Here is a 23,073-nt window from a genome sequence, read left to right on the forward strand (position 1 = left end):
GGACGCTAGGAAATTGTTTCCGTTAGGCGAGGAGACTAGGACCCATGGACACAGCCTTAGAATTAGAGGGGGTAAATTCAGAACAGAAATGCAGAGACATTTCTTCAGCCAGGGAATGGTGGGCCTGTGGAATTCATTGCCACAGAGTGCAGTGGAGGCCGGGACGCTAAATGTCTTCAAGGCAGAGATTGATAAATTCTTGCTGTCACAAGGAATTAAGGGCTACGGGGAGAATGCGGGTAAGTGGAGTAAAAATGTCCATCAGCCATGATTGAACGGCGGAGTGGACTCGATGGGCCAAATGGCCTTACTTCTACTCCTATGTCTTATGGTCTTATCCAGAGACTTCTAACTGCACCAATTTGGCATTTTCAAGTTTATAGTCACAGATTCAGAGATTTTTGAGTTAAGGAAGTTCAAGTCTGGAGCATCTCAGCAAAGGTATCTCGATTTGTCCTCAAAGTGATGATGGCGATCTTTCTTTTAGAATTAGTGCCATGCGCATGTTAAAGTCACTCCCACAATTCTAGCATGAGGTAGAGAGCTCCATGCTTATGTCTCAGCATCAATGAAGAAGTTGCAATATGAACTGAAGGGTTGGATATGGTTTCGTGCCCATACACCAGCTATCTTTGTTACTTGATTGTGCCATGTTATTAATTTGGAAAGTGTTAACAAAAGGTGGCTTGAAGCCTTGGTACAATGCATTTTTGGTTATTAGACATTGGCTGCAATGAGGGAGTGGATGATTAAGCATGTTGATAACATGTCAGTCAATTTACTCTTGAGTTCAACACTATCAAAGACTAAAGTCCTGCAGGTGCACCTGTTCCTGTCTAGGAAAAAGAGTATTCAAGTCAGGAGTGTAATTGTATCCTGTAGGTAGCAGAGGAGGTTTGGAGAGTCAGGTTATTAGTTTTACCCATGGTATAATGCAACCTTTGATCTGTAGTGGTATCTATTCTATTTAAATAGCTTGCCAGTTCCTGCCAATTAAAAGTCATTACAGTTTTGTGGTAGGATTCTGGATTTAAAATCAAAGCAACTGTATTTTGTCCTGCTTTGGTGTTTTGGCATTTTTGCAATTTGATAATGCATTATCAGCTGCCAAGGATTACACCCCTATGAGAGTTAACCATCACTTTTTGACTCCGTTACCTTGCAGAGCATACCTGCATATAGTATAGGACTTCATTATCTTCTGTACCCCATGCGGAAAAGTGGCCAGCACTCATTCGATGTCGTGCAGGTGTTGCCTTAATAGTATACTTACAGTCCGCACTGGGAGAGCAAGGAGGGGATAGTTTGGGAGAAAAACTCCTTTTTCTGTAAATTGATTTCAGGAAAAAAAATTACTTTGATCATATGGAAAATGAAGTTAAGCTTTCAGAATGCATCGGTTTGCAGAGGTCTGTATTATGTATACATATAAAAATTAGACAATATTGGTGGTCAAGAAATTTTGTAGTTAACATTTCACCTCGAAAATAAAATGGAACACATTTGTGTGGTAATCTAATACAATAATAAAATGCCTGAACATATGATTAAATCTGGCACATTTAGCACTGAAATATAAAATGTCAAAGTGATGTTAAACAGAATTAGAAGTTACTGCAGTCGTTGACTAATATCAATGAGCATATACACAGATGAGTCGAGAATAGACTTACTAGATCATAGAGAAATGCAAACACTGGTAGGATCAAGTGGTTTACTCAAAAGACTGCAATTTTATTGTCGTATGTGGACATGTAGGTCCAATTCTTGTGCATATCACCGGCTACTTCCTGGATTATCTCAGTGTGTAGCATTTTAGACTGGCATACCCATAGGATCTTTCCATGAATAAATGCTATCCAGAGTTCAATCTAAACAAGTTCACATGACATACTTTATAGTTTAGACAATGGAAAGCTATCCCTTCTCATCCTGTTAGCAGCCTTTCGTAAAGGTAATCCCATCACTCTGCTTCAACATTGCTCCACTGTCATCCATAGAAGACAAGTCCCATTTAATGCTCTTTGCTAAATTGGAGTTAGACTCCTCCCTACACTCAATAGTGACAGGAGGTTGCTTGGTAGGTCAGGCAATGCATCCAAAATCTAGATGTATTGCTTACTGGTGTTCTCTTGTACTCGACAACAGTCAGTGTCCTCATTGATTTCGGTGCAGAAGTATTCACCTCTTCCCCCAACAAACTGGCAAACAAGCAATACTTTACCTCTGTCTTGGTTCCTGGTCACTTGTATCTGATGTCTCACTACATGCAAATCTAATAACATAGCCTCCTCCTCAATGCTTCACAGCTACTCTTTCCTGTTACGGAGGTGATGGTGGTTGGGGGAGCATGGTGGCTCAGTGGTAAGCACAGCCACCTGGGTTTGATTCCAGCCTCAGGTGGCTGTCCATGTGGAGTTTACACATTCTCCCTGTGTCTGTGTGAGTTTCCTCCAGGTGCTCTGGTTTCCTCCCACAGTCCAAAGATGCACAGTTTAGACGGACTACAGGACATTTAGCATGGCTAGCATTCAGGGAGTGTCAAGCTAGGTGAATTATCCATGGGAAAATGTAGGGTTATGGGAATAGGTTATGTCTGGGTGGGATGGGATGCTCATGAGCAGTGTGGACCCAATGGGCTGAATGGTCTGCTTCCACACTTTAGGGATTCTATGATTTTAATATTTTGGGACATTTGAAAGCAGGAACTCAAGAGATGAGGGAGGTAGAAAGGGCTGGGAAACAAGAGACCCATTGGAACAATATATGCATATTCACCATGCCAGCTAGCAGGATGAAGCAGATTTGGGATTTAAGGAGTGGAAGGCAGGATCATGATTTTATCTTCAACATTTTAAAACTGTGCTACATGCTACAGGCATTTTTTGCAGCTGATCCTATAATGGAGACTCTGCAAATGTCGGTGCTTCAGTTGTTCTTCCCTTCCCAACTCCCCTTTCTTTGCCTATGTCCTATTCCTGTTGCATGCCATCTTGTCCTGCAAGAGAGGCCAGAATTTTGAGTGATGGCCTAGTACATTTTTCGGCACTCTGCCTACTCCAGCCAAAGAGTGGTGGTATCTGGAGGCAGGGAGAGGATGATGGGGCTGGCAGCATTGGTAGGTATGAAGTGGAACATCTGGACTCTAGGTGCAAATCCCATGAGCCAGGGAGTACTGCTGGTTGGGTAATGGACAGAGTAGCGCAAAAAACTGGTGAAATGATGGACTGGAGATGTCACGTGAAAGTGCATTCACTATCCATGATCTTTCAAGTGATATTAGGGGGCGGCATGGTGGCTCAGTGGTTAGCACTGCTGCCTCAACACCAGGGACACGGGTGCGTTTCCTGCCTCGGGCGACTATCTGTGTGGAGTTTGCACATTCTCCCTGTGTCTGTATGGGTTCCTCCGAGTACTCGGATTTCCTCCCACAGTCCAAAGATGTGCAGGTCAGATGAATTGGCTATGCTAAATTGCCCAGTGTTAGGTACATTAGACTGGGGTAAACAGGAGGTTAGGGGAATGAGTCTGGATGGGTTACTCTTCAAAGGGTCAGTATGGACTTGTTGGGCCAAATGGCCTGTTTCCGTACTGTAGGGAATCTAATCTAATCTAAAATCCTTCGACTTTTTATGGCTTTCCTGTTCCCATTCTCTTCAGAGTGGTCCTCAAGGATTCCTTGGTTGCCCACAAGACGGAGGCACCTCTCTTCCTTTCCACCCAGGATACTAAAGCTGGCAAATCCACATCTTTCACTTTCAAGAGTTTTTTTCATCTGTTCTGGGTGTTCAGTTTGAAATAAGTTATATGGCAGCAATATTTTTCTGCAGTTTTACTTTAAAAAAAGGTATATCATGTCTTTGAGAGAACTGGCTGTCACGCAATTGGCAATATTTCTCCCACAATGCAACTAGTTATGCTGTTCAAAACAGCTGTGTGCAGAGCCTAGAGGACAGAGAAGATGTTGCATAGCTGCTCAGGCTGAACTTACAACTGCGCAGATAACAGTATGGTTCCCATCATGATCTGCAAGAACATAGACCAGTCACAATTAGTAACTCTGGCACTCAAAACCATGGCAAGCTAATCTTTAGCTCAATGGGGAAATTCACAAAATGCACCCGAGTAGAGTGAAGAACTTTTAAAACATGAACTGTATCTCATTGTTTGAATTTGAAAAATTTAACCAGCTGAAGTCACTAAGTCAGATGAACATAATATGTGCAATAATTGGAGTGTCAAATATCCTATTCCATTGCATATTTTGTACAAAGCAACTTTGTTTCAAACTTCTGTTTGAAGGTGGAGCAGAAAGAAACAGGACCAGCTGACGAAAATTCACCACATTGAGTTAATAAAAAATGTAATCAGACAACTTTAACTTAGGAAAAAATCCACTCATACAAATAGTTATAGCTCTCACTGGCAAACGATCATGTCCATTACTAACTTCACCTTTCAGTAGCTATCAAGTTGTAAACAGGACTTAAAATAAGAATTGAAAGACAGTTCCAAACCTTTTTGGCATGCATTCATTGGTAGAAGGATTAGCGAAACGCTTGAGCGGCCTCTGGTTAGTTGAAAATTTAGTGTTGGGTATTGAATCCTGGAATTAGACAAATGAAATGAATTGGATTCTCACCTCACTACTGTTCTGTAGACCTCCAACTAGTTTTTACATTGTTATGTCAGAATGTACTTGGAAGAACTATCCCTCCATAATAAAGCATGACAGCACCAGAGACCTGGGTTTGATTCCAGCCTGTTTGTGTGGAGTTTGCACATTCTATCCATGTCTGTGTTGGCTTCCTCCGGGTGCTCTGGTTTCCTCCCACAATCCAAAGGTGTGCAGGTCAGGTGAATTGGCTGTGCTAAATTGCCCACAGTGTTAGGTGCGTTAGTCAGGAGTAAATATAGGGCAGGGGAATGGGTTTGGGTGGATTACTCTTCGGAGGGCGGTGTGGACTTGTTGGGCCGAAGGGCCTGTTTCCACACTGTAGGGAATCTAATGACTTGATTGCAGCCTAAGCTCCAGTTTTGCCTATCCAGATACCTTTTAATTGGCTCTTCATTCAGAAATCTATTCATCTTTTCCTTCAGAATGAAAGCTTTAAGACTCAAACTTGAACTTGACAATGTCAAAATTAGTACCAGATTGACTGTCCATTTTTCTTACCCGAAACTGGCACCCAGAGATTGCAGGAGTGTTGAGCAACTGGTCATGGTAGAGCAGACAAGGATGCAAATGACACACAGAAGTCTGACAGTGTCTACGAACCCCATTTTTACAAATATAAATTAGACCTCTGCCAATTCCCATTAGATGCTCCAACTGTCCAAATTGAGGTCCTATGAAAGTTGGAATCAGCAAAGCCGCAGTGACAATTTGGATGCCCTACCTATTGTCACCACCCAGTTTCCACCAAGACCAAAGCAATTAAGAGAAAAACCAGGCTAAATTATCTTTAAAAACAAACAACTCCAACTATCCAGTGCCCGAGATGCACAAATGCATTGGAGGGATCTATAGGAAGTGAAAGTTGGTTTAACAATGCAGACTTTGAAAAACAAAGATGTTTTATCCTATCAAATCTGTCCCATATTTAAAGCATATGAACATGACTTTGATCCCAATCCTAACAAATGACTACTTGTGCAGAACTTACTCCAGTTTATGACACAAAGCTGGATGGCAAAAGTAATGACTGCAGATGCTGGAAACCAGAGTTTGGATCAGAGTGGTGCAGGTCAGGCAGTATCCGAGGACTGAGGAAGCAAATGTGGCTGTGGTAGCGAGTTTGTTTCAGTACATGGTTGAAGAGCTTCAGGGCAGAGAAGATGACCTGGGGGTTGCAGTGAGAGAGAGAGACTCTCAGATTCTTGTGGAGAAGAGGAGAACTTTGGAGCAGCACGGTGGCTCAGTGGTTAGCACTGCTGCCTCACAGCACCAGGTTCCTGGGTTCGATTTTCGCCTGTCTGCGTGGAGTTTACACATTCTCCCCGTGTCTGCGTGGGTTTCCTCTGAGTGCTCCAGTTTCCTCCCACAGTCCAAAGATGTGCAGGTCAGGTGAATTGGCCATGCTAAATTGTCCATAGTGTTAGGTGCATTAGTCAGGGGTGAATGTAGGGGAATGGGTCTGGGTGGGTTGTTCTTCAGAGGGGCGGTGTGGACTTGTTGGGCCAAAGGCCCTGTTTCCACGCTGTAGAGAATCTAATCTAAACTTCTTCAAGGTAGGCATCCTTGCAAGAGGATTTGCAGTAAGGTTAAAATCAACTAGGCAAAAGTGCGGACTGTTGATGCTGGAAACCAGAGTTTGGATCAGAGTGGTGCTAGAAAAGCACAGCAGGTCAGGCAACGTTCATTTATATATCCTTAACATTGTGAGTCTACCACTGTTGCAGGCAGGGCATTCCACATCCCTACTACTCTGAGTAAAGAAACCACCCATGACATCTATCCTTTATCTACCACCCCTCAATTTAAAGTTATGCCCCCTCACATTATCCCCCATCACTATCTGAGGAAAAAGGCTCTCACTGTCCACCCTATCTAACCCTCTGATTATCTTATATGCCTTGGATGCTGCCTGACCTGCTGTGCTTTTCCAGCACCACTCTGATCCAAACATAGTTGGATGAGGAGAGTGAACCATGAGGAGGATCCAGAGATTAGAACATAATAGTGCAGTACAGGTTCTTCAGTCCTTGATGTTGCACTGACCTGTGAAACCAATCTGAAGCCCATCTAACCTACACTATTCTATTTTCATCCATATTTTTATCCAATGATCATTTAAATGTCCTTAACATTGTGGGTCTACCACTGTTGCAGGCAAGGCATTCCACATCCTTACTACTCTGAGTAAAGAATCCACCCATGACATCTGTCCCTTATCCATCACCCCTCAATTTAAAGTTATGCCCCTCACACGATCCCTCATCACTATCTGAGGAAAACCCTCTCACTGTCCACCCTATCTAATGCTCTGATTATTTTATATGCTTCAATTAAGTCATCTCTCAACCTTCTTCTCTCAAATGCAACAACCTCCAGTCCCTCAGTCTCTCATAAGACCTTCCCTCCATATCAGGCAACATCCTAGTAAGTCTCCTCCGAACCTTTTCCAATGTTTCCACATCCTTCCTATAATGTGTGACTAGAACTATATGCAATATTCCAAGTGCAACTGCCCCAGAGTTTTGTACAGCTGCAAAATGACCTCGTGGCTCTGAAACTCAATCCCTCTACCAGTAAAAGCTAAGCCACCGTATGCCTTCTTAGCAACTCTATCAATCTGGGTGGTAACTTTCAGGGATCTATGTACATGGACACAGATCTCTCTGCTCATCTACGTTACCAAGAATCTTACCATTAGCCCAGTACTCTTCATTCCTGTTACTCTTTCCAAAGTGAATCACCTCACACTTTTCCACATTAAAATCCATTTTCCACCTGTCAGCCTAGCTCTGCAGCTTATCTATATCCCTCTGTAACCTGCAACATCCTTTGGCACTGACCTTACTGTCATCTGCAAATTTACTAACCCATCCTTCTATGCCCTCATCCAGGTCATTTATAAAAATGACAAACAACAATGGCTCCAAAACAGATCCTTGTCATACACCACTAGTAACTGAACTTCAGAATGAACATCTCCCATCAACCACCACCCACTGTCTTCTTTCAGCTAGCCAACTTCTGATCCAAACCACCAAATCATCCTCAGTCCCATACCTCTGTATTTGCAGCTATAGCCTACTGTGGGAAATCTTATCAAAGGCCTAACTGAAATCCATATACATCACGTCAACCACTTTACCCTTCTCAAAGGGCTCAAAGGTTTGTGAGGCCTGACCTACCCCTTCACAAAACCATAATGACTATCCCTAATCAAATTATTCCTTCCTAGATGATTATAAATCCTTTCTCTTATAACCTTTTCCAACACTTTATCCACAACTGAAGTAAGGGTCACTAGTTTATTATTACCAGGATTTCTCTACTCACCTTCTTGAACAAGGGAAAAAAAAAATGCTATCCTTCAGTCTTCTGGTACTATTCCTGTAGACAATGATGACAAAGATCAAGGCCAAAGGCTATACAATCTCATTCCTGGTTTCCCAGAGAATCCTAGGATAAATCCCATTCGGTCCAGGGGACTTATCCATTTTCACACTTTCCAGAATTGCTAACTCCTCCTTGTGAACCTCAATCCCATCCAGTCTAGTAGCTTGTATCTCAGTATTCTCATCACGAACATTGTCTTTTTCCACTGTGAATACTGATGAAAAATATTCATTTAGCACATCTATCACCTCGGACTCCACACACAACTTCCCACTTCTGTCTTTGAATAGCCCAAATCTTACTCTAGCCATTCATTTATTCCTGATATACCGACAGAAAGTTTTGGAGTTTTCCTTGATCCTATCTGCCAACGCCTTCTCATGTACCCTCCTGGCTCTTCTTAGATCTCTCTTTAGGACTTTACTAGCTCATTTTTAACTCTCAAGTGCCCTAACTGAGCCTTCACGTCTTATCCTAACATAAGCCTCCTTCTTCCTCTTGATTCAATTTCTTTAGTAAACCATAGTTCCCTCGCTCAACCACTCCCCCCCCCCCCCCCCCCCTGACAGGTACATACTAATCAAGGGATTAGTATATCAAGGGATCAATAGCTGTTCCTTGAATAAACTCCACATTTCAATTGTGCCCATCCTCCGCAGTTTTCGTCCCCATCCAAGATCTTGCCTAATCACATTATAATTGCCTTTCCACCAACTATAAAACAATATATCCCTATCCCTTTCCATCGCTAAAGTAAACATAAATGAATTGTGGTCACTACCAAAGTGCTCACTTACTTCCAAATCTAACCCCTGGCTTGGTTCATAACCCAGTACCAAATCCAATGTGGCCTCACCTGCTTTAGATTAGATTACTTACAGTGTGGAAATAGGCCCTTCGGCCCAACAAGTCCACACCGACCCGCCGAAGCGCAACCCACCCATACCCCTGTTGTTGGCCTGTTTACATAACTGTCAGGAGCCCCCACCCACACACATTGGACAAAAACTGACTCAATCTAAAAGTACTTTAACTTAGCATTTCCAGTCAATATTTGGAAAGTTAAAGCCCCCCTAACAACTACCCTGTTACTCTCGCTCCTACCCAGCTTAATCTTTGCTATCCTTTCCTCTGCATCGCTGGAATTATTCCGAAAACTCCCAACAGGATGACCTCTCCTTTTTCTAACCTCAACCCACACTACCTCAGTAGAGGAGTCCTCAAACGTCCTTTTTACCACCGTAATACTGTCCTTGACTAACAATGCTACACCTCCCCTTCTTTTACCATCTTCTGTGTTCTTACTGAAACATCTAAATCCTGGAACCTGCAACAACCATTCCTGCTCCTGCTCTACCCAGGTCTCCGAAATAGCCACATCAATTCCTCTGTGTGATTTGGATAAATGGAGTGGGTGGGCAAATACTAACAATGCTACACCTCCCCTTCTTTTACCATCTTCTGTGTTCTTACTGAAACATCTAAATCCTGGAACCTGCAACAACCATTCCTGCTCCTGCTCTACCCACGTCTCCGAAATAGCCACATCAATTCTTCTGTGTGATTTGGATAAATGGAGTGGGTGGGCAAATGCAGTATAATGTGTACATACATGAGGTTATCCACTTTGGTAGCACAAACAGGTGAATTACCTGAATGGTGGTCGATTCGGAAAGGGGGAAATGTAACAAGATCTGGGTGGCCTTGTACACCAGTCACCAAAACAGGTGCAACAAGTAGCAAAGAAGGCAAGTGGTATATTGGCTTTCATAGCATAGAATCCCTATATGTAGAAGCCCATCAAGTCCATATTGACACTCTGAAGAGCATCCCAGACCCACTTCCTTACCCTACCCATATAACCCTGCAATCCCATGTCCTACCCAAACTAGCCTGCACATCTTTGGACTATAGGAGGAAACCTACGCAGACAAGGGGAGAATGTGTGTGGAGTTTGTACAGTCTGTTGCCCAAGGCTGAAATTGAACCCAGGACTATGATGTCATGAGGTAACAGTGCTAACCACTGAGCCACTATGCCACCCAGCAAGAACATGCAAGTACAGGAGAAGGGATGTCTAACTGCAATTATACAGAGCCTTGGTGAGGCCACACTTGAAGTATTATTTTTGGTCTGCTTATCTGAAGATGTTCTGGCTGTGCAATGATCTACTGGACTGAATTCTAGATAGCAGGACTGGTTAGGATTCTATTCTCAGTAGAGAAGAAGAATGAAGTAATGTTGGTGGTGATGGAGGGAGAGTGGAGTGGTGGAAAACTCTCAGGAACCAGTAAAATTCTAACATGACTAGACAGGGTAAATGCAGGAAAGATGTTCCTGATGACCAGGGAGTCCAGAACTGGGATCAAAGATTAAGGCTTTGAGTAAGTTCAATTAAGACTGAAATCTCTTTACCAAGCCTGTGGAATTCTTAGTCACTGAAAGTGGCTGAGGCCTAAACATTGAATGTTTTCATGAAGTCAGATACAATTCTTCAGGCTAAAGGGTTCAAAGGGTATGAGGAGACAGCAGGAACAGTATACGGATAATCAGCCATGATCGTATTGAATAGCAGTACAAGCTCAAAAGGGCCGAATGGCAATCCTGTTGCTCTTTTCTATGATTCTAATGTTTACCTGCACAGGCAATCTTTCTGTCAGTATCAGTAGTTCACATTGTTCACTTTCTTGTGCCTGACAAACTGCAGAGGCTGCTGGGATCCATAGGCCTTTTGAACCATCCTTGTTGGAAGGTGACTTCTGGGACTGTAAGTTACATAAAAAAAATGCTATGTAATCCTTCAAGCTCATTATTATTCAATACAATTATGAACTCTAACTTCAACTTCCCACCTAACCCTGGTGCCTCTCGATTCCTTGAGGTCATAAGCAGGTCAGTTTTGGGGTTGACTATGATCAATGACTGACCAATCAAGACGGAAAAGTCCAAAAGATTCTTAATTGCTTAACTGAAGAAATTTCTCCATGTGCCTGCCCTAACAAGGAAATACCTGATGAGACCAGGATCTCCAGTTCCAAACTCCTCAGGTGAGAGCAGGAATGAGTAAGGTTCATAGCTTTCCTGTAAAGAAAAACATTGCAGCAAGCATGCGCGTTTCACTATGAAGTGATACGTTGATATCAAATCACATACATATCAAAGATTGCAAAAGATGGTATCCCTGGTTTGGAGGTGCCGGTGTTGGACTGGGGTGTACAAAGTTAAAAATCACACAACACCAGATTATAGTCTAACAGGTTAAATTGAAAGCAGTAGCTATTGAAGTGCTGCTCCTTCATCAGGTGGCTGTGGAGGACACAACTATAAGACATAGAACTTTTGCTACAGTTGTGTACGCCACAACTACCACCTGATGAAGGAGCGGTGCTCCGAAAGCTCGTCCGTCCAATTAAACTATAACCTGGTGTTGGACTATAACCTGGTGTTGTGCGAGTTTAGACTTTTTTTTAGATTACTTACATTGTGGAAACAGACCCTTCGGCCCAACAAGTCCACACCGACCCACCGAAGTGCAACCCACCCCCCTACATTTACCCCTTCATCTAACACTATGGGCAATTTAGCATGGCCAATTCACCTAACCTGCACATTTTTGGATTGTGGGAGGAAACCGGAGCACCCGGAGGAAACCCACACAGACACGGGGAAAATGTGCAAACTCTACGCAGACAGTTGCCTGAGGCAGGAATCGAACCCAGGTCTCTGGCACTGAGAGGCAGCAGTGCTAACCACTGTGCCTTTATCCCAAACTTTAACTTTTAAACTTTATCCCAAATTTCTAATAAATTGATTCAATGAACTTTGTATTAATGAATTTCTTGGTGGAAAAAAATCTGCATCAATTAGTCACAAGGAAATTCCAATGTGAAGTATATCAATGCTTCCTGAGAATCAGTTGTATTCAACGAGTTAAAGAAATAAATGTCTATCACACCATCCTTATTGTTGTAACCATTTCTAGCACAAAGTTGTAAAAGAAATTTATAAAATATATAGTACAGTATTGCTTCATAGGCAGGCACTTAAAGAAATCTAAACAAATTGCCGAATTACTCAAAAATTACAACTATGCACTTGATCTTTCATTGTACTACTCTTTGTAATTACAAATTACAAAAGGTACCAATATGCACATACACTATATATTGTTTTATTAAACATAAGTGATCAAATTAAAAGGAAACAAACTCAAATAATTGAAACTTTATAGAAAAGACTGCATTTCCTCCCCTCAGTCATAGTTTCCAAAATACTGATTTCTATTTTCACAAGAACTGTAAGCAGATAGACAACAACAACAAAAAATGAACCGTCTCCAGGTGGACATATCACTGATAAACATGTATACTTTTTGTCTTTCCTCAAAGGCCAAAGCAGTTTAAATGCTGTGTCAGCCCAAATCCAAACATACCAGTTCCATAAGGAGGAAAAATTCATAAGCAAACTATGTCTGACCAATAAGTGTTCTCACTTGCAAGGCTTATTTATTTCACATACCATTCATGCAAAGATATCAAGCAACTACACTTTGAAACCACAGAACACACCATTTTACATCAGAGAGTTTCCTCTATTTTATAAAACAGCAGCCACAGCTTTGATTTATGTAGCACATTTAACAGTAAAATAAAAATCAAATGAAATGAGCCACATAAAGGCTTAGGTTTTAAGGCTTATCTTAAAGGAAGGGAGTAGTAGCAAGGTCAGAAAGTTTAAGAAGGTAATTCCACAACTGAGTTTAGGCAGCTGAACACACAGCCACAATGGCAGAGATGGAAATTAGTAATGTGGAAACAAAAAAAAGGACCACAGTTGGAAGAATACAAACTTCTCCCTGAAGTCAAAAGAACAAATGATTTGCTATGAATTAGGACATGAACATCAAAACCTCTTTAATTTATGCTTAGAGATTTATAATTGGATCTATTGTACACAACACCACAATTAATATGTATTGAATTTAACATGTATCTACTTTAGTAAAAGGAAATCTGCTGTTGCTTTTTAACCACACCCCAAGGCAGGAACCAGGAATTCACAAACTGCAGTCACACCCAATAATTATCCTTTAACTGGTTTTATTGTTTTTATATTTAGGCCAATTTCCTAGGTAGAATAGATGAACAGTGATTTTAAAAATAAAGAAAAAAAAATGAACAGTGATTTTAAAAGGAACAGATCAGCTAGATACAGGTTCCATCTTACAGGCTAATGAATCACAATGGTACTCCAGACCACCAGTGAATACCTCTTTTTTTGTGCAGGTGTGAGACACAATGAAAGACATAAAGTGCATGAATTTCTATTCAATTTCCATCACCAGGAAGATAGGAAAACACCCGGGTGGCCAGTGACAAACACTGCCCTTACACTGCCCTTCACATCAAAGGGCAGTGTGATCAAAACAGGGGAGGGTAGGGACTAAATCAAAATGATGCACTCCACTCCCTGCAGCACCCATCTCTCCCTGAACAACTCCAGGGTGTTACCACCAGTGAATAATGTGAAAGGAGAACAGCTGATGCAAATTCACTTTCATCATAATATAGGGCACCTGTGTTTGAAATCAAAAAGCCTTACCTAAACTGATGCTATCTTTTGTAATGTCAGCTCATTTTTTTTTCAGGTGCAATTTTAAAAGTGTTATGTGAATGTGACTAAAGAATAGCTAATTGAATGATGATATAACAAAAGGATTTAATATATTTGGACCACTGAATTATTTTAATGGAGTAATATTGTTTAAGTGACAACTGTAGCCAATCTAAGTCAGTTTTAGTCTTTTTGTAAAAAACATTTGAATCTGTAAAGTATCTTAGATGTCAAAATCAAATGATAAAATTTAAATTTTTACTGTATCATAACAATTTGTTCTCAAATGCTTCTCTAATCTTTGTAATGGTGGTCAGGTTACAAAAATGGTGCGATAAGTGGTATATTATCCCATAACTTTTTTCCAAATAGTGAGTAAGTTCAAAGAGGGGAAAGTCAGAGAGCATTGTAAAAGCATGACAAAGGGTGAGATTGGAAAATGGAATGGAACCAAAAGACAGTGAAGGGGAAAGAAGGATCAGGTAGTGTGTTATTCCAGCACACCCAACATCTGCTCATCTTGCCCTTCACCATTCCAGCAGTGGGCTGGAACATATTCCTTTTCTCCTTTTCCCTTCCAACTATTTTGGACCCTAAAAATCAGATCAAAGATCCCTCCCATTTTGGTTATACTCTGCCACCATCTTCTGTCAGGCAACTGTTATAAAAGTTTATGTACGTGTATGAATACATTCAAGAACAGCTTCTCTGCTATTATTAGACTTCTGAATGGAGCTTTCAAATTTTAATTTCAATGTTGCGCTCTGCATCTGTAACATTATATTCTTTGTTCTGTTATATTAATTCACTTTGTCTGGTATGATTTGCCTGTACTGCATGCAGACCAAAACTTTTCACTGTACCTTGGTACACATGACAATAATAAATTAAATCCTTCTGGTGAAGGAACAATTTACTTCTACTTCTTTCAACTTACTATATTGAATTCATTGTTCATGGTTAAGGGATTGCTTTATTTTTGAATGAAAGGTTAGGACATTTGAACCTTCAATCCTGCTTGACCAGAAAATAGGGGTTTTGCTGATCTAGTTGTGGTCTCAGCTCCACCTTCCTGCCTGTACCCCTAATCTCTCCATTATCAAAAATCTATCTAAACTAATCTTCACCAGATTTAGGGATGAGTATTCTATTCTCCACTGACCATCTGTGAAAAGAAAGCTTTCTCCTCATCTACATCCTACAAAGGAGACTTTTTTAAAATTATGGCAAAATAGACAATCCTTTCTTTTTGTATTCATTCATGGGATATAGACATTGCATATTTATTGTTCATCCCTAAGTGCTGTTGAGCAAGTGGTGGTGAGCTGCCATCTTGAGCCATTGCAGTCCATGGGTTATTGGTAAACCCACAATGCTGTTAGGGAGACAGTTCAAGGACTTTGACCCAGCGACACTGAAGGAATGGCAATATATGTCCATAGCAAGATTGAGAGTGGCTTGGAAGGGAACTTGAGAGTATTGTTGTTCCCTTTGACATTCTGGATGAAAATGGTCATGAATTTGGAAAGTGCTGCCTAAAGAACTTTGATGAGTTCCTGCAGTGCATCTTGTAGGTGCTACATGTTACTTTGTTGAGAATTAGCGGTGGGTTGAGTGGATGTTAATGGATGTGATGCCAGTCAAATGGGTTACTTTGTCTTGGATGGTGTCAAGCTTCTTGAGTGTTTTTGGAGCTGCACTCATTCAGGCAAGGGGGGAGTATTCCATCACATTCTTGACTTATGATTTGTAGATGATGGGCAGACTTTGGAGAGAGAGGATGTGAGTTACTCATTGCAGGATTGACAGCCTCTGACCTGCTCTTGTAGACATACTATTTATATGGCTCGTCCAATTCAGTTTCTGGTCAATAGTAACTCCTAAGATATTGATATGTCATATGCTGATTAGGTTCTCTCTTGTTGAAGATGGTCATTGCCTGGCACATGTATAAGCTGATGTTACTTACAACTTCTCAGTCCAAGTTCGATTTTGTCCAGGTCTTGCTGGATTTGGACTTGTGTTGCTTCAGTATCTGAGGAGTCAAAAATGGTGTTGAATATTGTTGCATGTATTGGCAAACATCCTCATTTCTGATCTTATGATGGAGTAAAGGTCATTAAGTAGTCAGCTGAAGATGGTTGGACCTAGAACACTACCCTGAGGAGTTCATGCAGAGATGTCCTGGACCTGATATGAATGACTTGTGACAACCATAGCCATCTACCTGTGTGCAAGGTACAATTCTAATCAGAGGAGAGTTTGCCCTTTGATACCCATTGTTACCCTTGATGCCACACTTGGCTGAATGAGGCCACGATGTCAAAGGCTGTCACTCTCACTTCACCTCTAGAATTCATCTTTTTGTCCATGTTTTAACCAAGGATGTACTAAGGTCAGGAGCTGAGTGGTCCTCGTGGAACCCAAACTGGGCGTCACTGAGCAGCTGATAGCACTCTTTATGATTCCTTACATGAGTTTACTGAAGATTGAGAGTAGACGGATGGGGCAGTAATTGGCTGGGTTGGATTGGTCCTATTTTTTATATACAGGACATATCTGGGCAATTTTTCACATTGTTGGGTAGATGCCAGTGTTGTAACTGTACTGGAACAGCTTGGCTAGGGGTCCAGCAAATTCTGGAGCCCAAGTCTTCAGTACTATTGTTGGAATGTTGTCAGGGTCCATAGACTTTGCAGTATCCAGTGCCTCCAACTGTTTCTTGTTTCACATGGAGTGAATTAAATTGGATGAAAACTGGCACCTGAGATGCTTGAGACCTCTAGATTTAGCCAAGATGGATCATCCACTTGGCACTCTGGCGGAAGTTTGTTGTGAATGTTTTCATCTTTTCTTTTGTACTGATGTGCTGGGAGCCCCCATTATTGAGAATAGGGATACTTGTGGAATCTTCTCGTCCAGCGAGTTGTTTAATTGTCCACCACCATTCACGACTGGATGTGGTAGGACTGCAGAGCTTACGTATGAATCTGTTGGTTGTGGAATTATTTAGCTCTATCTATCACTTGCTGCATATTCTGTTTGGCACACAGGTAGTCTTGTTTGGTAGCTTCACCAGGTTGACACCTTATTTTTAAGAATGTCTGGTGCCACTTCTGACATGCCCTTCTGCACTCTCCATTGCGTTAGGGTGATTCCTTGGCTTGATGGTAATTGTCTCTACAAGGACTGAGCCGTGGTCATTCCTCTCAGTACTGCCGTAGACGTATGCATCTGTAGCAGACAGATTGGTGAGGATGAGATCGAGTATGTTTTTAATTTCCATCACCTGATTTTTAAGACTTGGGACTTTTCACAGACCAAACAATTTTTACAAGGAAATGCATTGACTTAAGATGGCCACAGTGTTACTTGACCATAAGTTAATGGAACTATCAATGAAGGAGAATCAGACTGAGTTAAAATTAACTGAATTTTATAACTTTATAATATAGATAACATCAGTGGTATCAATGAACAATTCATATCTGTATTCAGTATTTTAACCCAATAACTTTGCTACACGTTGAGGTATATGAGTTTTCTTTTAATCATTTTGATCGGACCTTAAAGGACCATTAAGTACTTTCAGCCTAACAATTCAGGCTCCTATTTAATTACTTTACTAAAGCAATGTTAACACAGAAAACTATTGAGTTTTCAATGCACTGTTAGAGTCCTGGATTGGAGTAAGGCAGCTGCCAGTAAATTGGAGGAAGGGGGTAAAATCAACCATTCCTTATCCAGTGACTCTGCAACATTAGTTATTGATGGGTCTCAGAAGTGTCAGCAGAAAATAATAGAGGCTATTTAAAACCGTTCAGTTATGGCATCACATCAGCCCTACATGAACTTTTGGCTGGCTTTATGAATGTGAATTTATGTTTGAAATTAAGAAAATCAAACTAAAATTGAATATTTTAAATAATACAATATTTGGGACTTGTGATATACCATGAAAGTTTATCCTCTTTAATTAGTGTGTTTGATTGCACTTAAAGTTTCTGTAATGTTTCATCCTTTTACTAAATGCTATGGCTATATCTGTTCAATCATACTCACAATATCTGCTGCTGACATTTTGAAATTGTGACATTGCACTCATGTACGAATCATGTTCTGGAGGTGTTTGTCCCAGATGTTTGACACCAATTTATAAAATAGCGTCGAGTGAATGCATTTAATCACATGCTTGCTACCCTGATATTGGTAGGAATGGGAATATTTAGAGGCTTTATATTAATTAAATATGATTATTGCAAATAGAGGGAAATATTCATTTTAGTTTTAGGTCTGCCAATCACTCCTCAGACAGAGTGAAGTCAGTGCCAGTTCACTGACATGGTCCAATAGCCTAATGCAGTTTAATACCTTGACTTGTGATTTGAAACAAACGACATATCTATATATGTTGTGATAAACAGTCATTGAACTACAGCATTAACTGTGATTCTCCCCGCAGATGCTGCATCACTTGCTGAGTTTTTCCAGCTTTTTTTTGTTCTTATTTCAGATTTTCAATCATCACAGTTGTTTGCTTTTGATATTTCTACATGTGCTGCCATTCTTTCTGAGCTTGGTGAGGTTAAATTAAAATTGTTAGGTTCTTCTGTTTCTGTACACAGTCAGAAAGCTCCACTCGTTAGTGCTAATCCATTTCAATTTTGTCCACTCAGTTTCACTTTGTTGAAAGAAAGTAACGAACCTGCTTCCCTTTTTCACATGGGCTTGACTGACTAATCTGTATTTCATTAATTACTTTATCACTACTCCTTCTGAGGAACTGGGTTATGCATTTCTGTAAAATAAAAGTGAAGTCACGTGAGTGCTAGAGTTGTGAAATATGTCAGGACCATCTCTCAATTGATTAGTTCCTCCTCTGGCAGAGGAGTGGTGACAGAGGACTGGCAAATGGCCAATGTGGATATTGGTATTCAAGAAGGGAGCAAGGGATAGATCAGAAACCTTCAAGTTTGTCAGTCTAATCTCAGAAGTTAGTAATCTGTTGGAAACAATTCTGAGGGACAGAATTAATCTGCACTTGGAGAGGCAGGGATTAATCAAGAACTTTCAACACGGTTTTGTTACAAGGAGGTCATGTCTGACCAACTTGATTGAACTTTTCGAAGAGCTAACCAGGTGTTTAGATGAGAGCAATGTATTTGACATTGTATACTTGGACTTCAGCAAGGCTTTTCATAAGATTCCATATGGAAGACTGACAGCGAAGGTGAGAGCCCATGGGATCCAATGAAATTTGACAAATTGGGTCCAGAATTGGCTGCATGGCAGAAAACAGCAGGTAATGGTGAGAGGTGTCTTTGGACTGGAAACCTGTGTCCAATGGAACCCACAGGGATCAGTGTTAGGCCTCTTGCTGTTTGTGATATATGTGAATGCATTAGACTTGAATGAAGAAGGTTGATCAATAAGCTTGTGGGTGACATGCATACACCTCAAAAACTGGATTAGGGCCCACTCACTCTGCGTTTACCTGAATGCTCACAACATCCCTATATTGTCTTGCCTTTGTGCACTTTGACTCCTCAGCCAGATCTATCAGGCTCATATTACTTCTGTCTGGCCTTACTGTTTAATACAAAAGCAGGAAGCTTGACATAGTTGGTTGCAGACCTCAGTCCAATCAAAGGCCATAGTCTTTGCTTAGGGAGGACTGGCTCAGGAAGTAAGTCAAGGGCAGTCTCTGATACCAGCTAAGGAGCTTGGACACAGGCAGTCAGTTGCTCAAGGTCCTCTCCATAGAGGAGCTAAATGATAGGCAGCCCAAACCTGTCTTGACCATGTCTGTCCCATTATGAGCTATTTTCCTTTAGAATGAGAGAGAGGCAGGTATTAAACAAGATGAAAAATAACAGCTGTTATTTTTGGTACAGATGGGAAGATGTCCTGAGTGTGTTTGTAGGCATCTTAGAGGGCATGCAGAGTTAATGTAATCAGAGACTGGGGTGGGTGAGATGGGGGTGAAGGAAGTTTTTGCATGCAATATTGGGAGTGATAGAGCATGAAGCTTAGTGTGAGGTCAGTACAGTAACAGTGATAGATTGAGTATGAAGTATCAGAGAGAAGATGCCTTCACTTATGGAGGACAGAAGGCCATTGATCTCCTTCCTTAATTGCTGAGCATTCCTTCAGGTGGCTGAGACTGTTCTAACCCAGGTAGTAGCCTGGGATTAGTCTGGCTTGGTGTAGTGTTGTGGCCTCCAGAGCTGTTGCTGGACAGAAGAAAATGTCCTGAATCTGCACCATATTGTCCTGGAGGACCTGAAAGTGGAACGCATATTTCCACTTTGCCAGGAAATGCCAGGAACCATGTAGGATAGCCCTGGATAGACCGTGCTTGTCTGGGTGCGCATGGTTGCAAGGGATTCAGGGCTTTTGGTAGCAATCTAGTCAGAGGTGAGTTATTCCAATAATGACATATGGTCAGATAGGGATTGAATCAGATTGTTAATGATGTGCATTGGTTAAGATATGACAAGAGATCACTCTGGACCTCATGGCTAAAATTCCTCCAAAAAATGTTATGAAACTTGCATGTAGCCTAAAAAAAGGAATCAGCCCAGAGTTAATATTTTGAATCCCATATGATCCTTCTTGGGAACTCAAGAATAGGACTCATATTGGACATGAAGCATTAAGTTTGTTTCTCTCTCCATGGATACTGCCAGACCTGCTCAGATTTTCCAGAGCTTTCTGTTTTTGTTATGCACTTTGGTCTTCAGTTGAGGACAGAACTGTTCTTGCAGTAATCCATCTTTTACTTTTTCAATTATATCTCAGTGTTATTTCTTAAATTTCTCTTTTCTTAAATAGAACTGTTTCCAATTTTTGTTGCAAATCAAAATTTAGGGAATTATGTTGGCATTACTTAATTCTATAAAAATATTTATAGATGTCCAGTGGAATTTTCTTCTTCACTATACATTAGATTTACACATTATTTATTTAATACATAATAGCATTGCAGTGAGGCTGGCCTTGGTGAAATGGAAGTTAGAATCCACAACAACTCATCATTTTATTTCAGTAAATTTAAAATCTTAGAATGGGCTGTTGAATCTATTTTTGCTACATGTTTAAATCATGTAAGGAAGACAGCAATGGAAGTTGATGGTAGCATATAGACGTTAGTTCAGAAAAGATATTTTTCTAAAGAAAGCTATTTTGCATCTAAAGCAAGCATTCCACTTCGGGTGAATAAGCTTTTCTTGAATGAATGCTAGTTCTGTCAGGGGAAATTCAAATGTTCAACTTGAGCATTGGCTATGCAATATGGACCTCATTAAAAGAAAGGAGCTTCACAGCAGGTGAACAGCAGAATATGGTCATTGTCGAAAAAAATGACAAGGATATTGGAGATGTCCGCAATTACTGCAAGTTACAGTTCAGTCATCAACTTGAAAATAACAATTGATTGGCTGCCACATAGAGAGATTAGACTCCTTACAGTGTCAAAAAAGGTCCTTTGGCCCAACCAGTCCGCACTGGCCCTCTGAAGAGTAACCCACCCAGACCCATTTCCCTCTGACTAATGCACCTAATACTATGGGCAATTTAACATGACCAATTCACCTGACCTGCACGAGGGAACTGGAGCACCCAGAGAAAACCCACACAGACGTGGGGAGAACGTGCAAACTTCACACAGACAGTCGCCCGAGGCTGGAATCAAACCTGGGACCCTGGTGCTATGAGGCAGCAGTGCTATCACTGAGCCATCGTACTGCTCTTTAGTTTGTACTTTTCATTTTGAAACAAAGTGTTCTTGTGGAGTCAGCCCACAAAATTTTTGTTATAATTTATTCTCTCTGGGTTTCCCTAATTTGGTTTTTACAAATTTGAATGTATTCAGTGGGCTTTTACCAAATAGCTCAGTCTTCATTCACTGATGTGCTTTGTTGATTAGTTCATTAAACAGCATCCAATGGAAGGAAGTTTTTAGAATCATACATTTTTCACTATCATTTACTTTTGTTATTTATAACTGGGTTGAAGCCTGTGAGATGCAAATCACATCTTATGAAATAAAAAAGCTATGGGTTTGGCATGTTGACATTCAATATTTGTCCATTTGTTAAACATAAGTTGAGTGAGGTAGGAAGGTAGAAAATCACAGTGATTTGTTTTAAAGAACAACAAAAATAAAAGAATATACTACCAATACAAGGGCGGCCTGATGAGTCTGATATGTATATGTGGGAATCACTTCATTGTTCAAAAGAAAGACCTGGTCAAGAGATGGCTTTAATGCAGGTGTGGGAAAGTTGGGGATGGGGGTGGGGGATGGGGGATGCTAGTGTGGTTATAGCAGTTTGAGGAGTAGGGAGCTCAATGTAGATGTAAAGTGAAGACAGAGGAAGTGATCCATCTCTTCACCTGGATACACTCTCCCACCACATCTGATACCTGCTCACATTTCTTTGGGCCTTCCCAAGCACAGGATAGTCAAAGTTGCTTCTCCACCTCCTCCCTTCCTTCCAATCAGAATCCAAACATCCCTTCCAAGTAAAACAATGACTAACTTGTACTTCTTGCTACTCGCAAATGCAAACTGGGGAGAGCAAAAGCAGTCTGGTTCAACTCATTACAGAGATTTAAAAAATGCAGATGTTGGAATCCAAGGAGTTGGGTGATGGAAAGGGAGGTTATTTCTCAACTCCCACTTACCCACACCAACCTCACTTCTTCCAAACATGCAGCGTTCCACTCTCTCCACATCAACCTCCAGTTCACCATCAAACCCCGTTGACAAAGCGGGGCAGTGGTAGTCTGGAGAACGGACCTTTGTGTCACAGAGGCTGAATGCCAACTTTCCAACACCATGTCCTACCTCCCTCTTGGCCACAACCCCACCGTGATCCATCAGGCTAAAATGACTCACAATGTCCTTGCCCTCATTGTCTCCGGTGATCTCCCCTCCACCGCCTTCAATCTCATAGACCCCAGCCCCGAACTGTCCAGTTTTACCTGCTCCCTGAGATCCACAAGCCCAACTACCCCAGCCGAACCATCATCTCAGCATACTCCTGCCCCACTGAACTCATCTTGTCCTACCTCAACTCCATCTTCTCCCCCTTGGTCCAGGCTCTTCCCATCTACATCCGTGACACCAACCACACCCTCCATCTCTTCAGCAACTTCAAGTTCTCTAGCCCTCAGCACTTTATCTTCACTATGGATGTGCAGTTCTTATACATATCGATACCCCACAAGGATGGCCTTCGAGCCCTCAGCTTCTTCCTCTCCAACAGACCCATCTAATTCCTCCTCCACTAATACCTCCTCCGCCTCACCATTAATAACTTTTGCTTTAATTCCTCCCATTTCCTCCAAATCCAGTGGTTGGCCCTGGGCACCCAGATGTGTGCCAG

At 41.3% G+C, this 23,073-nt stretch overlaps 1 protein-coding gene across 4 annotated transcripts in view; it reads right to left on the reverse strand.

Annotated features, from left to right (window-relative positions):
• The window catches only part of LOC122548621, a 23,930-nt gene extending 10,962 nt beyond the window's left edge, over positions 1-12,968 (reverse strand). The window contains exons 1-4 of one of the 4 annotated variants that reach the window (XM_043687454.1): positions 12,637-12,967; positions 10,705-10,833; positions 4,518-4,606; positions 1,173-1,326 (exon numbers count right to left, since the gene is read on the reverse strand). In XM_043687454.1, the coding sequence (XP_043543389.1) occupies positions 1,173-1,326; positions 4,518-4,606; positions 10,705-10,833; positions 12,637-12,639 (375 nt within the window). In that variant the 5' untranslated portion in view covers positions 12,640-12,967. Of the gene's footprint in view, positions 1-1,172; positions 1,327-4,517; positions 4,607-10,704; positions 10,834-12,500; positions 12,529-12,586 lie in introns of those variants that run through there. The other 3 variants (XM_043687453.1, XM_043687452.1, XM_043687455.1) reach the window with 3 other exon arrangements.
• Between the last annotated feature and the right edge of the window lie 10,105 nt (positions 12,969-23,073).

Source organism: Chiloscyllium plagiosum, chromosome 3, assembly GCF_004010195.1.
Source record: "Chiloscyllium plagiosum isolate BGI_BamShark_2017 chromosome 3, ASM401019v2, whole genome shotgun sequence".
Classification (NCBI taxonomy): Eukaryota; Metazoa; Chordata; class Chondrichthyes; order Orectolobiformes; family Hemiscylliidae; genus Chiloscyllium; species Chiloscyllium plagiosum.